The sequence below is a fragment of the Lynx canadensis genome, chromosome A1 (assembly GCF_007474595.2).
Source record: "Lynx canadensis isolate LIC74 chromosome A1, mLynCan4.pri.v2, whole genome shotgun sequence".
Taxonomy (NCBI): Eukaryota; Metazoa; Chordata; class Mammalia; order Carnivora; family Felidae; genus Lynx; species Lynx canadensis.
The window spans coordinates 20355265-20371991 of NC_044303.2; the positions used below are offsets into that span (position 1 = coordinate 20355265).

The 16727-nt window shown below is 38.7% G+C and overlaps 1 protein-coding gene across 7 annotated transcripts in view; it reads right to left on the minus strand.

The window, feature by feature from the left end:
* Positions 1 to 16727, minus strand: part of RNASEH2B (ribonuclease H2 subunit B) — a 69863-nt gene that overhangs the window by 42976 nt on the left and 10160 nt on the right. For 3 of the 7 annotated variants that reach the window (XM_030310084.1, XM_030310060.1, XM_030310036.1), the window contains exons 1-2: positions 5062 to 5165; positions 1454 to 1525 (exon numbers count right to left, since the gene is read on the minus strand). In XM_030310084.1, the coding sequence (XP_030165944.1) occupies positions 1454 to 1525; positions 5062 to 5155 (166 nt within the window). In that variant the 5' untranslated portion in view covers positions 5156 to 5165. Of the gene's footprint in view, positions 1 to 1453; positions 1526 to 2003; positions 2142 to 5061; positions 5166 to 16727 lie in introns of those variants that run through there. The other 4 variants (XM_030310044.1, XM_030310053.1, XM_030310070.1 and 1 more) reach the window with 2 other exon arrangements.

The following is a 16727-nucleotide window of genomic DNA, read 5'->3' on the forward strand; positions in this document are numbered from 1 at the left end:
ACCCCAGGGCCAGCTCGAAGTGAGAAAAGGCGAGGGCCCTTCAATGCATGAAATCTTTTTCTAACCACAGCACTGTCAAGGACCCTGAGTTTGAATCCGTGGGTACCACATGCTTGGCGTGTGCCGTTGGGGAAGTTATGGAAACGTTTCTGTGCCTCTGTTTCCATTCCGGTAAAACGGAAGCAATACTGAAGCTACCTCACAGGTTTTTGTAAAGGGTAGAAAGACAGAATATATGTAAAGTTCCTAAAACAGTACTCGGAACATAGTAAACGCTCAGCAAATGTTAGCCTTTATTTTTCCACAGCCAACGTAGAAGATGCAAACATTTGTTCTTCTGTTGTTTACAGACAATTTAGACAAAATGGAAATTTTACAAGAAGCTTAGCTTTTTTTTTATACCTTTATTTTCGTTTGATTCTTTACAACCTTTACCACTACCTAAGACTTCTCTTGAAAAAAATTGCCCACCTCAGCTTAGTCTCACATCCAGTGAGGAGTGCCACATAACGTAGCTGACTGATTTCATTTTCAATTCAAATTCAATTTCATCTTGAGGAAAGAAAACTGGAGGAAGCCAGGAAATTCTGCCTCACTTGTGGCTTCTATTTGTATGTCTTTCCATCAACAATAATAACAAGGCACTACCCATTGGCTTTCCCTTGCTTTCACTATTCAATATTGTACCCGCCAGCACAACGCTCTAATTTGCTAAGTATTAGGTGTCTACTCAAAGCCTTATAAAATAACTTTATAATATAAGCCTTGTAAAATAAATTAATGAAAAAACAATCCCACATAAAGACAAATATCAATATTACAGTATATTTACGGTATACTTTAACATTTTTGCCTAAAAATTAGGAAACAAAATGCACTGAATATAAAGTTAAACTAAAACGGCTTGCAATAAAATAGGTATCTCCGTATGCAATGCTTTTAATATAAAAAATTCGCCCCTTGACTGGGAACGAATATACTGCCTTTTGGTCAGAACAAAATAAGGAAAGTACCGCTAAAAATGAAACCACTCAAAATCTTGGCATGTCAAGCAAAAACTTTTTTTTTTTCACTCTGGTTGTTTATTTTACTTTACAACATAAAATGAATATAAGTGGAGGCTAATGTTGGATAACTACTCTAAGAAGAGTTGGCTTAAGAAAGCTAAAGAAAATTAGTCCGTTTTCCGAGAGAAACCAAACATGCCACTTTTTTGTCCTGCATGCATTTCTGACGAGTGAATCATCTACAGATTTAAATTACAACAACAACAAAAAATGTTTAGGTCAAACTTGTTTTGATCATCCAGTAATGCCAGCTTACCTTTCAAAGCTATTAAGGAAGGACAAACATACACGGTAATAAGTATATACACTTTGGGGCAGCAGTGTTTAAAAAACATTAAAGTTACAGTTCTCGGAGGTGGTGAGGAAGAGAGAGGAGGAAAGCTTACCTGAACACGGGTTCACCAGTTTGACAAACATAAGCCCACTTTTCATCTTCTTTGCAGCATCTTTGAAATATTCTGAAAAGAAACAATGAGTCTGTACGATTAAAGGGCATTTGCTTTGTTGCTCACCTTATTTAGTTTACTTGGTTTTTCTTCCTTCTGTTTATATGGTTTTTCTTTGTAAAATCTTTAACTTCATTAGAGTTGGACCTTCTGGGTCATACTTAGAGAGGCTTCTCTTCCTCAAGCTTATGTGAATCACCTGCATTTTCTCCAAACACCTTAACATTGTATCTTCAATCTATCTGAAATATATCTGGGTGTAAGATATGGAGAGCAGATCCAGCTTTTTTTTTTTTCAGTGAATTGTCCAGTTGTCCCAACACTATCTTCTGAAGGACTCATTACTGAAACAATTCCTTTATGCTGAATGTTTAAAATACATTTTTAAGTCTGTCTATGGAAATTCTATTTTGGTCCACTAATCTGTGTCTGCTTTAGCATTATTACTTCAATATTTCAATTATTATAGCTCTAAAATGCACTTTATTACCTGTTGAAGTAAGTTCTCGCAGTATGTTTCCTCTACAATATTTTCCTGTCCAAGTTTTAATTGTGTAGATCAAAACACATAGATCATGACAATTTTATTTATAACATTTCTTCCAGACGTTTTAAATGCACGTTCAGGGGCGCCTGGGTGGCGCAGTCGGTTAAGCGTCCAACTTCAGCCAGGTCACGATCTCGCGGTCTGTGAGTTCGAGCCCCGCGTCGGGCTTTGGGCTGATGGCTCAGAGCCTGGAGCCTGTTTCCAATTCTGTGTCTCCCTCTCTCTCTGCCCCTCCCCCGTTCATGCTCTGTCTCTCTCTGTCCCAAAAATAAATAAACGTTGAAAAAAAAAATTTAAATGCACGTTCATAGAAGTCATTTGGAGAATCTCTCTCCAAAAGGAACAAAGGGGCTCTACTAATCGAGCAGAGCAACAACCTACCAAAGAGCAAATGGGAGAGCTTTGGGGTAAGGACTGGCACTTCGGTGTGTTTTCTTTTCTGTGGCCCACGTTCCCTTCACCCCATTTCGGATCTTCATAAACTTAAATACAGCAAGCATGATTAGAAATCGGCTTACTCGGGGCGCCTGGGTGGCACAGTCGGTTAAGCGTCCGACTTCAGCCAGGTCACGATCTCGCGGTCCGTGAGTTCAAGCCCCGCGTCAGGCTCTGGGCTGATGGCTCAGAGCCTGGAGCCTGTTTCCAATTCCGTGTCTCCCTCTCTCTCTGCCCCTCCCCCATTCATGCTCTGTCTCTCTCTGTCCCAAAAATAAATAAAAAACGTTGAAAAAAAATTAAAAAAAAAAAAAAGAAATCGGCTTACTCATGCATGGTTAAAATACAACTTTCTTCTTAAAATAATAGTACACTAAATATATAAAGGTTTAAAAACCCTAATTTTGAGATTTCTACTTGCAACTAAATGGAGTAACAGGAAGCTGATTTATCCTCCCACCTGAAACAACCAGAACAGTAACAACAATGACAACAACAATAAAATAATACATGAAACAACTGTTTTCAAGACACTGGGCATTGAACCCTGCAGGACAGTGACCCCGGAGAGATGGGAGACAACCGAGGTGCGCCCTGTGAATGCCCCAGCTTATTGCTTTGAGAAGAGTTTCCGGTCCACAGAACAGAATGGAAGGCCCCAGATGAAGCCTGGCAGACTCCCTGAGTTTTAGAGGTGGAGCGGAGAGTTCTAGAGACACCACGGCTACAGTTCACAGGGCAGTTTACGGGAAAGGAGAGTGCTACAAAGAAAGAAAATGCCATAGATGTGCAAAGGTACTGCTTGAGTACTCAACGGAGTACTGATCAGTGCATGCATATGATGACACTACCTGAGGGCCAGGAGACGAGCCACCCGCGTTGGATTAGAGGGAATAGGACCTCACACTCACTCAGGGCTCCAAATTCCAGATGGGCTGGAAAACCTCACAATTCAGAGTACTCAAAAGGGCCTTGCCTCAACAATGGGGAGCAGATAGCCCTAGACTAAATGCTGCTGTGGTCCCAGCAAACTAATTTTAAAAGCAAGACCTAAAAGGATCAAACTATTTCTAAGTACCTCCTCTGTGCTCCAGAATGAAGCTCAAGATTATTTATAGGAATACAAAAGTATTCATCAGCCACAAAGGTAAAATTCACAATGTCTGGCATCTAATCGAATGTTACTGCGCATTCAAAGAAGCGGGAAAATATGGCCTATAATGAGAAAAATAAAGAAATCAATATTGAGGGAAGGGTACTGATATTAGACACAGATGTTAGAATGAACAGGCAAGGGCATAAGAACAGTATTCCTCCTGCACAAAAAATTAAATAGAGAGACGTAGTTTTGGTTTTTTTTTTTTAAAGACCCAAATTAAAATGAAAAATACACTATATGGGATTAACGGCAGGAGAAAAGATTAATGAACTGAAGACATAGCAATAGAAACTATGTAAAATGAAAACACAGAGAAAAAAGAATGAAAAATAAATAGAGTATCAGTGAACTGTGGGACAACTTCAAGCATCCTAATAATATACATGTCACTGGAGTTCTGAAAGGGGATGTGGGGAACAGAAAAAATATTTGAAGAAATTACGGCTAAATATTTTCAAATCTGATGAAAACAATAAACCCACACATCCATGAGGTTCAATAAACCCAAAGGACAGAAAGAGGAATAAACTATACATCATAATCAATAGCTCAAAGCCAGTAATAAAGAGACAAATCTTAAAAACAGACACAAGAAAAGAGGACACATTTATGTACAGAGGAACAAAACTAAAAATGGCAGCAAATTTCTTGTTGGAAATAATGCAAGCCAGAAGACAATAGAAACATCTTTAGAGCACTGAAAGAAAACATGATGATCCTCGAGAGAAATACCCTTGAAAAATGAGGGTGATTAAAATAGACTTTTTCAGACAGCAAGAGCTGAAAGCAATAACCACCAACAGACCCATACTACCAAGGAATGCTAAAAGAAGTCCCGGAAAAAGGGAATACGATACCAGATGAAAATATGAATCTAAACAAAGAAATGAAGAGTGCCGTTAATGGTGACTACAGGGGTAAATCAATAGGAATTTTTTTATTACTTGAATCTCTTTAGATCACTGACTAAACAAAAATAACAAGTTAGTGTGGGGCTTACCACCTACATACAAATGAAATACATGACGACAATAGCACGAAGGCCAGGATGGGGGAAATGAAAGCATACTGTTGTGAGTTTCTTATGCCGTCTCAGTCTTAAAAAAGCAGAAAGAGAGTAAAAGCAGTTACAAAGGGCAGATGAGATAAAGAGAAAACAGAGGCTGACAGACACAAACCTAACCCTATTAATCATCACATGTGACATAAATCTCTGTGCACCCCAATTCAAAGGCAGAAGTTTCCAGATTGGTTAAAAAAGTTAGGTAATACCATATGCTGCCTGTAAGAGACACACTTGAAAGCACTAGCAGATTACAATGAAGGAAGAAGATACATCGCCCTTATCATGCTACTTATAAAAACAAAGATGAAATAGCTCTGCTAATAACAGACACAGAATATTACCAGGAATGAAGAAGGTCATCTCACTGACTTGACTGGTTTCACTTAGCATTATACCCTTTAGCTCCATCCACGTTGCTGAAAATGGTGATTTCATTCTTTTGTTATGGCTGAGTAATATTCCGTCATATATTTATCATCTCTTCTTTATCCACTCATCAGCCGACGGACACTAGGGTTGCTGCCGTATCTTGGCTACTGTAAATAACGCTGCAATAACCATACAGGTGCACATATCTTTTCAAATTAGTGTTTTCATTCCTTTGAGTAAATTTCCAGTAGTGAAATTACTGGATCATATGGTAATTCTATTTTTAATTTTTTTGAGGAAACTCCATACCGTTTTCCATATGATTTCACTCATATTTAGAATTTAAAAAAACGAAAAAAGATAAAAAGAGACAAACAAAAAAACGGACTCTGAACTACAGATAACTGACGGCTATCAGAGGGGAGGTGGGTTGGGGGATGGATGAAATAGGTGATGGGGACAAAGAATACATGTACTATGATGAGCACTGTGTAGCGTATAGAATTGTAGAATCACTGTATTGTACCCCGGAAACTAATGTACGTATGTGCCAATAAAACTCTACTGGAATTTAAAAAAATAATTTTTTTAAAGCCGGTCATGTCATTTCACAATGAGAAAAAGACCAAGAGGAAATAATCTTAAATGTTTATGCTCACAAATACAGAGCCGCAGGATGTGCTAACCCTCAGAGAACCCTCTGCCCTATCTTCAACCCTTGGCAACCACTAAATCTGTTCCCCGTCTCTACAGTTTTGTGCTTTTGAGAATGTGATACAAATGGAACCATACCGATTTAATTTTAAGAATCTTTTAAGACTTTCCTTTCTGCAACTTGTAAAAATGTACAGGATAAAGTTTAGCACTGTTAAAAACTTTTCCACAAAATGAAAACAGGTTTTGGTTTCTCTCCTTGCCCCTGCCGTTTCTCACTTGTCCAGCCTCGCTTATCTCCATTGTGTCTCCAGGCACAGAAAAGGCGACCTCTCTCTTTCGGCAATACACCCTTTATTTTATATCAATACCACGGTAAATCTTTCACCGTTAACTCGGTGAATCATTATTGATTTTTTCTGTTTCCTTTTTTTTTTAAATAGAAAGTGCCAGTTGTGGTGATTTCTTGCCAGGTCTCCTTCAGCCTTCCCATTCCTGCAGAGCTTAAAATAATTAAAATTTACAAACACCAAAGGGCCAAAAAATATATTTTTAACAACTAGACAAGGGAAGCACTGTTTCCATTTTTCTCAGGAAGAGCACTAAGTCCGAGGATTAGGTATGGCCTAAAATGTCAAACTGTAAGAACTTTGGATTTACTAAGTACAAATAAATACTGACAATGTGTTCTGCTGCAAATGCCAGGGTTCTCTGGAATATACTTTGAGAGGTATTAGTGTAGATAATGCTGAAATGTCTATTTGGTAGGGAAAAAAAGTCATCTTTTCTCAGTCGTGCCAATAAAATGAACTGCTGTTGGACTCAATCTTTCAACACAGAATTCCAAGTGAGATGCTATACTCAGGTTGTTTTTCCTCTTCAACGACACAATGGATTTTAAAACTAATCTCTCCTCCCTACTTCAGTCATTCATTTATTAACTATTGCTTAGCAAAGCCGACCCAGCCTCTACCCATGAGACGCTTTTGGACTTTCCATGGAAGAGAAAGATATTGGGTGAAATTATCACACAAATGCGGACTCCAAATATAACAGCTGCTAAGATGAAAAAATACATGGAACTTGAGACCTTAAGACAGAGGATAACAACAGAGACGAGGAGGTCTAAGGCCTCTGGTGCCTAGCAATGGTTAAGTACTTTGCTTTGAAGGCTAAGAAGTCAAAGGAATTATGCATTCACTTCACTAGCTAAATCTTCCCTTGTCTCCTGGGCCCAACCCAAGCCACAGAAGGGTTTTGTTTGATGTGCGCCTTTAAAAAAAAAAATCTGAATTTAGGTGCCAATATTTGGAAATCAGGTGATTTTACATAAAGTGCAGACTGCAAATTAAGTATATTTTCCCTAAACGTGAAAAAAAAATTACTAGGCAAAGATTTTGCCTTGTGCAATCAAAGAAACCTGGCAACAACAAGCTAACTTTGTGAAACCCCAACTACCACTCTCTAGTTCCCATATTCCCCTATGGCAGCTCGTACATCCATCCCATGGTCAGACCATTGACAGATGCCACATATGTCCTCACTGAACTGCATTCTTGTCTGCTAGATTCTGTGTATCCACAGCAGGACCTAACAAGTATCAAGTGCTGAATAAATAACCATTTAGTAATAGACACCACCCTCTTACCGAATCTTTTTTGTTTTATTGCCAATCTTTATTTTATTTTATTACCAGTTTTCTGTTACCAGCCCAGGTATTAACCTAGGCCCTGAGGATACAGCTGTGAATAAAACAAGGCCCTGGCTCTCAGAGCAAGACTGCATTCATTACACCCCTTTATCTCCGTCTACTTCTTCTCCACCCCATTTCATCAATCCCCATGCTCTACCCTTAACCTCTCAATCATCCAGTGCTACAGGACAGGGGATAGGGCCCACATGTACCAGAACCTGGAGGCCCTGGGTCCAGAACAGAAATAACATGCATTCCACAAATGTGAGTCACTTAGAAAATTTTAAATCGGTAAAATAAAAATTAAAAATAGGTAAAATGAGTGTCAATGATATATTTTATTTAACCCAATATACCTAAAGTATTTTCATAACATGCAAAAAAATTTCACGTGAAATGTGTTAGCATGTTACCTGTTTTTTATAGATGTGCTCTATCCGATTGAGAAAGTTCCCTATTCCTAATTTGTTAACTTTTTTTTTTTTTTAATCATGAAAAGTACTGTGTTTTTTCAAATGCTGTTTCTGTGGCTATTGAGATGGTTATGTGGTTTGGGGCTTTTATTTTATTAAAATGGTATATTGATTGATTTCGGTATGTTGAACTAACCGTGCATTCCTAGGATAAATCCCACTTGCTCATGGTTTATAATCCTTTTCTACATACTCCTGGATTTAGTTTGCTAGTTGTTGAGCACTTTGGCATCTATGTTTGCTAGGGATATTGATCTATAATTTTCCTATGCCTTTGTCTGGTTTTGGTATGAAAGTAATACTGGCCTTACAGAATGAGTTGGGAAATGTTCTTTTTCCTTTTTTGTTTTGAAAACTTTAAAAAGGATTAATATTAATATGTTAAATGTTTTTTTAATTTTTTTTAACGTTTATTTATTTTTGAGACAGAGAGAGACAGAGCATGAACAGGGGAGGGTCAGAGAGAGAGGGAGACACAGAATCTGAAACAGGCTCCAGGCTCTGAGCTGTCAGCACAGAGCCCGACGCGGGGCTCGAACTCACAGACCGTGAGATCATGACCTGAGCCGAAGTCGGACGCTTAACCGACTGAGCCACCCAGGCGCCCCAATATGTTAAATGGTTAGTGGACTTTATCAGTTAGGCTATGTAGGATTGGGCTTTTTTTTTTTTTTTCCTATGGGAAACGTAATTTACTAACTTCTTTACTTGCTATAGGTCCATTTAGATTGTCTATTTCTTCCTGAGTTGGCTTTGGTAATTTATGCCACTCTGGGAATTTGTGCATTTTATCTAAGTTATCTATTTTATGGGCATACAGTTGTTCATAGCGTTCCCCATGGTCCTTTTTAATTTCTGTAAGATCATTAGTGATGTCCCCTCTTGCATTCCTGATTTTAGTAATTTGAATCTTCTCTTTCTCTCCCCTCCCCTCTCTTTTTGTGGTCATTCTAACTAAAGATTAGGCAATTTCATTGATCTCTTCAAAAGGACCAACTTTGGCTTCATTGATTTTTCTCTATGTTGTTTTTCTATTCTCTCCTTTGTTTATTTCTGCTCTGATCTTCATTTCCTTCCTTCTATTTGCTTTGGGTTTGGTTTGTTCTCCTTTTTCTAGTTTCTTGAACTGGAAGTTTAGATTATTTGAGATCTTTCTCCTTTTTAGATATAGCCATATACAACTACATATTTTGCTCTAAACACTCATATGTCTGCATCTCTTCTGTTTTTGATATATAATGTATCATTTTCATTCGATTCATTTGATCCATTGGTTATTTTCAGAGTGTGTTGTTTAATTTCCACGTATTTGTGAATTTCCAAAATTTCTGTTATTGCTTTCTATTTTCACTTCAGTGTTTTTGGAGAGCATATTCTGTATAATATCAATCCTTTTAAATTTACTGAGGTTTGTTTTATGGCCTGTGATATGGTCTTTTCTCGAGAATGTTTCATGTTCACCTAAGGAGAATGTGTATTCCACAATTATTGAGTGTTCTATAGATGTCTCTTTAGTCGTTTTACAGTGTTGGTCAAGTCTTCTATTCCCTTGATGATCTTCCTCTTAGTTGTTTTAGCCATATTGGAAACGGATTATTTAGATCTCCCACTAATATTATTCAATTGTGTATATATACCTTCAATTTGATCAGTTTTTGGTTTGTATATTTGGGGGCTCTGTTGTTAGGTGTATATATGTTATATAATAGACTAACATTATTATCATTATAAAGTATCCACTCTTGTGTCTAGCAACAATTTCTGTCTTAAAGTCTATTTCATATGATTAGTAGAGCCATTCAACTCTCCTTTGGTTACTGTTTGCATTATACCTTTTCCCATCTGTTTATTTTCAACCTATTTGTGTCTTTTAATTTAAAGTGTGCACCTGGTAGATAACATATAGTTGCATCATGCCTCCCCATTGTGCCAATCTCTGCCTTTTAATAGGAATGTTTAGTGCATTTACCTTTAATGTAATTACAGATAAGGTAGGATTTATATCTGCCATTTAACTTTATTTTCTATATGTCATATGGTTTTGATCCTGTATTCCTCTATTATTGCCTTCTTTTGTGTTTAATAGATATCTTCTAGGGCATTATTTTAATTCCCTTTTCATTTCTTTCACTATATTTTTGGGGGAGCAATTTTCTCAGTTGTTGTCTTGAGAGTTATAATTAGCAACCTAACTTACAACAATGTAGCTCAAATTAATATTAACTTGAAAATTTCAATAGTATCTAGAAATTTTCCCACAATATATTCCTTTTCCCCTCCTTCCTTTGTGCTATTACTATGTGCCATATATCTATGTGTGTGTGTACATATATACATATACACACAAATTATCTTTATCTATGATAAGCCCATCAACCATTTTATATTTTTTGCTTATGAAGTTATATTTTAAATCAGATAGAAAAGAGTTACAAACAAAAGTACATTTTTATTGTCTTTTGTAGTTATCTATATTTATCTTTACCAGTGCTCTGCATTCTTTGTGTGGATTCAAGTTACCATCTAGTCTCTTTTCCTTTCAGTTGGAAGGACTAACTTCATGATTTTTGAGGGTCAAATTTACTAGTGATGAATTCTCTCAGTTCTTCTGTATCTGAGAATCCCTCAGTTATGAAGGGTAGTTTTGCCAGATACAGAATTCTTGGTTGAGTATCTTTTTCTCTCAGCATCTTGAATATGCCATCCAACTAACTTCTGGGCTCTTTGATTTCTAATGAGAAGTCAGCTATTCATCTTACTGAGGATCTCTGTACTTGATAAATCACTTGCTCTTGATGCGTTCAAGATTCTTTCTTTGTCATTTGACAGTTTGACTATGCCGTGTGTAGGCATGGATCTCTTTCTGTTTATCCTACTTAGAGTTTGTTGAGATTCTTAGATATGTAATGTTTTTCATCAAATTTGGGTCTGGCCATTCTTCAAATATTCTTTTTACCTCTTTCTCTCTTCTCTTGCTGGGACTCCCACTATACATATGTCAGCTATGCTTGGTGGTATGCTATAGGTCTCTGAGACTATGTTCAGTTTTCTTAATATTTTTATCTCTCTGTTCCTCAGGCTAGATAATCTTAATTGGCTTATCTTCGAGTTTTGCTAATTCTTTCCTCTGTCAGCTCAAATCTGCTATTGAACCTGCTCATGAATTTTTCATTTCAGTTATTATACTTTTCAACTCTGGAATTTATATATTCTTTTATAATTTCTATCTCTTTTTATTGATATACTTTATTTTGTGAGACTTCATTACCATACTTTAATTTTTTAGATATAATTGGTTGTAGTTCTTTGAATGTATTTATAAGAGCTGATTAAAATCTTCACAGAATAAGTCCAACAACTGGGCCCCCTCAGGGACAGTTTCTATTGACTACTTTTTTCTTCTCCTGTGTATAAACCTACTTTCCTATTTCTTCAGGTGTCCCACACCCTTAAAAAAAAAACAAAAAAACAAAAAGCTAGACATTTTAGATAATATAATGATTGATGTGACAATTCTGAAAATCAGAACCCCCTGCCCCAAGTCCCTAAGATTTATTGTTGTTGCTGCTTTTTGTCATCATTGTAGTTGTTGCTGTTTTTTTAGTGACCTTCCTGGACTAATCCTATAAAGTCTGTTACGCTTGTAACCACTGATGTCTCAGTTAGTTTAGTGGTTAGCTAATGAGTAGTCAGAGATTCCCTTAAATGTTTTGAACAAAGAAGCCTTCCAACATTTGCTAAGGAGTTCTGCATGTGTTTTGGGACATACCCTCAACACTCAACCAATTTAAACTTCTACCTTACCTTTTATTTACTGCTTACCTAACTGTGAGAGATTAGGGCCCTCTCAGGTCTTTCCTGGGCATGCATACCGTCCTGAATACGTGCTCGGCCTTTTAATTTCCTAGGAATATGTCAGAGCTTTTCAAAGTCCCTTATGGATATCTTCTCCTCATATCTTCCTTTTAAGTTTTTGGCCAGGTTCTTATTTGCCCAACTGCTATTGCTCCCTCAGGAGCTGATATATTAACAATTGCCACTGATTATTTTTGACAAAGGCCCTGGGGACAGGGTATTTCTTGCAGAGCAAGTTCTGAGCTCCAATCTAGCTTTTCTAGGGAACTGCAAGACAGGTCAAATAGGGACAATGCTCTGGGAATGGAACATTTAGAGAAGCGCCAACAAGGCCTGTCCCATCCAGGGGTTGCAATGCTGATGGTTTTTACAAGTACCATGTTTGCAAGACTGTTGGTTTTCAAGGTTCCTGTAGACCTGGAGAGAGGGAGATGTGAGCAGTTCAAGTTACAATGCCACAAACCCTGCTTAATGAGATTCAGCAGTTTTTCTTGAATAAACACTTCTCAGATTGTTGGAAGACTGGCTAATTTCGAGAGTTTTGAAAAAGCTGATTTTGGCCATCTTTGCCAATGTTTTCATTGCTTTTATGGAGGGGTGGATTTACCCCCACCGAATCTTGAAGGCTTAGCATGAGGAAAGAACTCATATTGCTATAAGACTTCTGATAAATTCTTTAGTCTATACCTGGCCTTAGGCACACAAAGTTACTTGCGACTATAAATTAAAGGCTCTATAAAAGTTACAGTTTTTTTATTTTCATTTAAATCTGGAAAATTCTGGGTCATCCTATGGACTATTTCCTTACCCACAAGCTTAAAAGTTCTATCTTTTTTCTAACTTTTACCTGCATCTAGCACAGCTGAAGGATAGCAAAATTAATTAAAGAAGGAAAAAAAAAATCTGCTTTTAGAAAGAATAAGAAGTGTATGAGAGTGGGAGTTGGAGAAGGGTTGTCCTCTATTAACCTAGTTGTAACTAAGGCCTATTTCTTTGATAACGTCAGCACAAAAAAGAGTACAAGATCCAGAGACAGAGAGGTCCGCATAACCCACTCTCAGTTCCTTTTCTTGCTCAGCAGTATGAACTTGGGCACAGTATGAACTGTGTGCCTCAGTTGTTTCATTTATAAAATAATTTTATAGGTTTTTTTAAAGAAAAAAAATGTTTTTAATGTTTTATTTATTTTTGAAACAGAGAGAGACAGAGCATGAGCAGGGGAGGGGCAGAGAGAGAGGGAGACACAGAATCCGAAGCAGGCTCCAGGCTCTGAGCTGCCAGCACAGAGCCTGACGTGGGGCTCGAACTCACAAACCGCGAGATCATGACCTGAGCCGAAGTCGGACGCTTAACTGACTGAGTCACCCAGGCGCCCCCAAATTTTATAAGTTTTTCTTAAGCTTAAATATATGTCAAAGTGCCTAGAACATGTAATAAACAATTAAAAATCAGTTCCCTTTCTCTCAGTGACATGGAAACATTAAGAATATGCAGGGAATAATAAGATCAAAATATAAAGGTTAAAAATTCTAAACACAGAATTACCTAAGGGCTTAATGATTAGCTTTTTAAGAAGAGACTAAGTTAGGACCAGGATATCCTTTTCTAAAAGCCAAAACACAATATTCATTTTAGGTGCGAAAATGAAGATAATCCAATATATAGTAAAGTACCCAGCAGTTTTTGGCACATGGAATGTGCTCAATAAATGTTACATGAATGTGGTGTTTGACTTTAGAAAAAGCTCAGTAAGAAACAGTAAAACAAGTTTTGATACCCAACAAGTTGAACTTCATTTATCTAGAAAATCGACTCATATGAAACACCTAAAGCTACGCTGAATAAAATAAGATTCAAATTGCATTTTTTAAAGAGTAAGCTTCCCACCCTTCTTTTTCTGACTGTTTTCTCTTACGTAAGAGATGACTTAAGCCATGCTGGCCAAAAGTGTTTTCAGAAAAATAAAAAAATTCAGACATAGGTACTTGGTATTTTGGGCCATTTTGGACTCAGTGATATCTCAAACTTGCTAATTGCCAATTGTCTCAAGCCCTGCTAGCTTTTGTCTAACCAACTCCACGGCAGTTTTCTTATGGCCTTTGTGTTTTCTATAAAGACCCAATTTTATGTCCCACTGGTCACCATTAACTCTAGCAGCAAATTCTCCATCTGTTTACCATCCCGATCTAAACACCTCAACAGAAAGGAAAGTCTCATTGCTACCTTCCTGACATTTGAACTTTAAAGAAAACATGCCAGTGATCAAGAGACAACTGTGTCCGATGAATGTAAAACAGCAAATAATAGCTAATACGTATTGGGCATCTACCACACCAGGCAACGTCCTTGATACAAGTTACATGATGTCATCCTTATACTATTTCTATGAGGTAGGTGCTATTTTGATTCCCACTCTTTTGGGTGAAAAACTTGCCCAAAGTTAAGGAACCTGTTCAAGGTCACAGAGCTATGTAGCTGGACAGAGAGCAAAGATTTAAGAGACACTTGAGAGAAACTCTTAATCTCAAATCCCATCCGCATTAACTCAGAAAACACAAACTGCAGCTCTGAGGCGCAGGGACTATCTTGCATGCCTGTTCTCTTACGACGAAGACGTCGCAGACCCATTTGTCTTCTCTTGTTGTGTCCTGTTCGGCTTTGAGGACCAGAGGGTCGTCTAATCAGCTGCCCCCACTCCAATCCAGCCGGCTTCCCACACTGCCAGGGGTGCAGCAGAAGGAAAAGAGGGGCGGGGGTGCTGGGGAAAGCGAGAGAGACAAAAAGGGCTGGGATCAAAAAATATACGAACAAACGAAGAGAGAAATCTGTCGTGGGATTTCAGGTGATAAAACCAGATAAAGAAGTTTGACCAAAGGTAAGAAAAGGAAACTGCTCTTCCCATTAGAGAATATAACATCCTCTACACAGTTACATACACCCCCAAGTTCTCACAGAAAACTTGCCTGTACACAGCATGTATCACTGCACAGACTTAACCATTATGTAATATTGAAAAGTTAGTCAGGAAGTCTTGTAGAAGCCAAAATGCAACATTATTTTTCATCTTCAGACTACATGGTATGGGCTGTGCCGTTGATACGAAGTTACTTATCAACCAGTTTTTAAACTTGGCAGCCCTTTCTTATCCCTCTCTTGGTTAAGACAAGTTTCTTCGTATCATTTAAAGTTCAAAGACATGAGGCAGCAGAAAGAGCCACCTTTTTGCCAAGTGTTCTTATGACTTGGAAGCAACGGACATTTGTCCGTGACCCTGTCTGATTTTTGGCACACAGCAGATAAGCTCTGAGAAACACACACCCGCTGTTACATGGGGAAGAAAGGACAGACATCAAAGCACCACTTACTTTATTTTTAGATACTATATCAAGGCTATTCAGTTTCCTTAAGAAGATCTAATAGGAAAAAAAAAAAAAAAGAGGAGAGCATCACTCTCATGCTCATGCAATACCTTGTCCTAAATAGGTTCTGGTTCATTTTTTGCAGTCATCAGCCATTAGAACATATTCACCCCCCTTGGTTCCTTTTGGTTTGATTGCCAGGGACAGCTCCTTGGGAACACTTGGCTAGGACACTTGCAATGCACGCAAGACAGATCAGCATAATTTTTAAGTTACTTGCCACTTCCAGGAATGTTAATTTAAGCAATGACTATATGTCTTCCCTTCCCAAGATGTTACCACTGCCATCAAAGAGATCTGGGTCACTTTCCAGACTTTGGGGCACTCTGTTTCCTTCAACGCCACAGGAGGCAAACCAAGAAAGCTAGACAGAGGCACGCACCAGAAAAATAATTCTCAAGTAATGGGTTCCTCTAAGAATGTCTTTTTGATTTTAAAGCTTGAAGAAAAAAGAAAAAACCAAAAACTGGCCTTCACCAAGGCCATAGAAGATAAACCTTCCATTTTCTCAAGGCTGCCCCTATCAATAGCCATGTTTCTAGGACGGACCTGTGCGCTGAAGAAGAAACTGATGAAGAACTTCAGGGTGGCGGGCAATTCAGAGTCACGAAGACCAACGACACGTACAGATGGAGCTAAGCTTTTGAAATATCTGCGAAGCAGGAATATTCTAGAGAGGCAGAAAGGACAGACCCGACTGGGATGTCTACTGATAACCAGGGCTGGCACCAGGACAGGCAGTGTGCCTGGTCCCTGGTCATCAAACTGACAGAGGGAACCCCAGCCCTTTCTGATCCTCCCGCCTCTCCCATCCTGGTGGGATGCCACCACTCGGCCAGCAGAGTGGCCTCTGGCCTACAGCAGGGGTCCTAGACACCCAAGGAGGGCCTGGAGTGTCTGCCATTTAATTCCTGTGGGGTGTTGGGACAGATTGTCTGACTTCTCCAAGTCTTGTAAAATGGTGATGATAAAGCTTGCCTTGACTAATTCCCAAGGCCATCGTGAGGGTCAAATACAACAGCAGACATCAAAGTGTCCTGCAAAGGTATAAGAGCTAAAAGACACAGGACCTAGAAGATGGGCTTCCTAGAAATTACCCAAACCTTGGGTAAACGAAGAAGAGTGCAAGTTACAGCCCAAATCTACTTCTTCATACGATAAACCTCTGCCCCACCTATACGCCATCTAGCCAAAGAGACCCCCAAGAACTGGGAAACTGAGAATGCTCGGCTGAGACCACCCCGTCACACGCAGTGCAGGCTTCTGGCCAGAGCTCAGGCACACTGGGGGTTGAGGGCAGCAGCTAGCTCTTGTGCTGCCCAGCCTCACCATTCCCTCTTCTGGAAAAGTGCTCCCTACCCTCCAGAACCCCTCTGTCCTCCCTGTCTCCCACCTGGTGCTGTAGTGGAGGCTGCCCCTCCAAGGCTACAGCTAACAGGGGGTGAGGCTGGGGTTGCATGTGATCACAGTGGGGCCAGTCAAAAGGCTGTAAGAGAAGAAGAGAAAAGGGGCAGCTTCTCCCAGTAGATACTGGAGGATTTGAG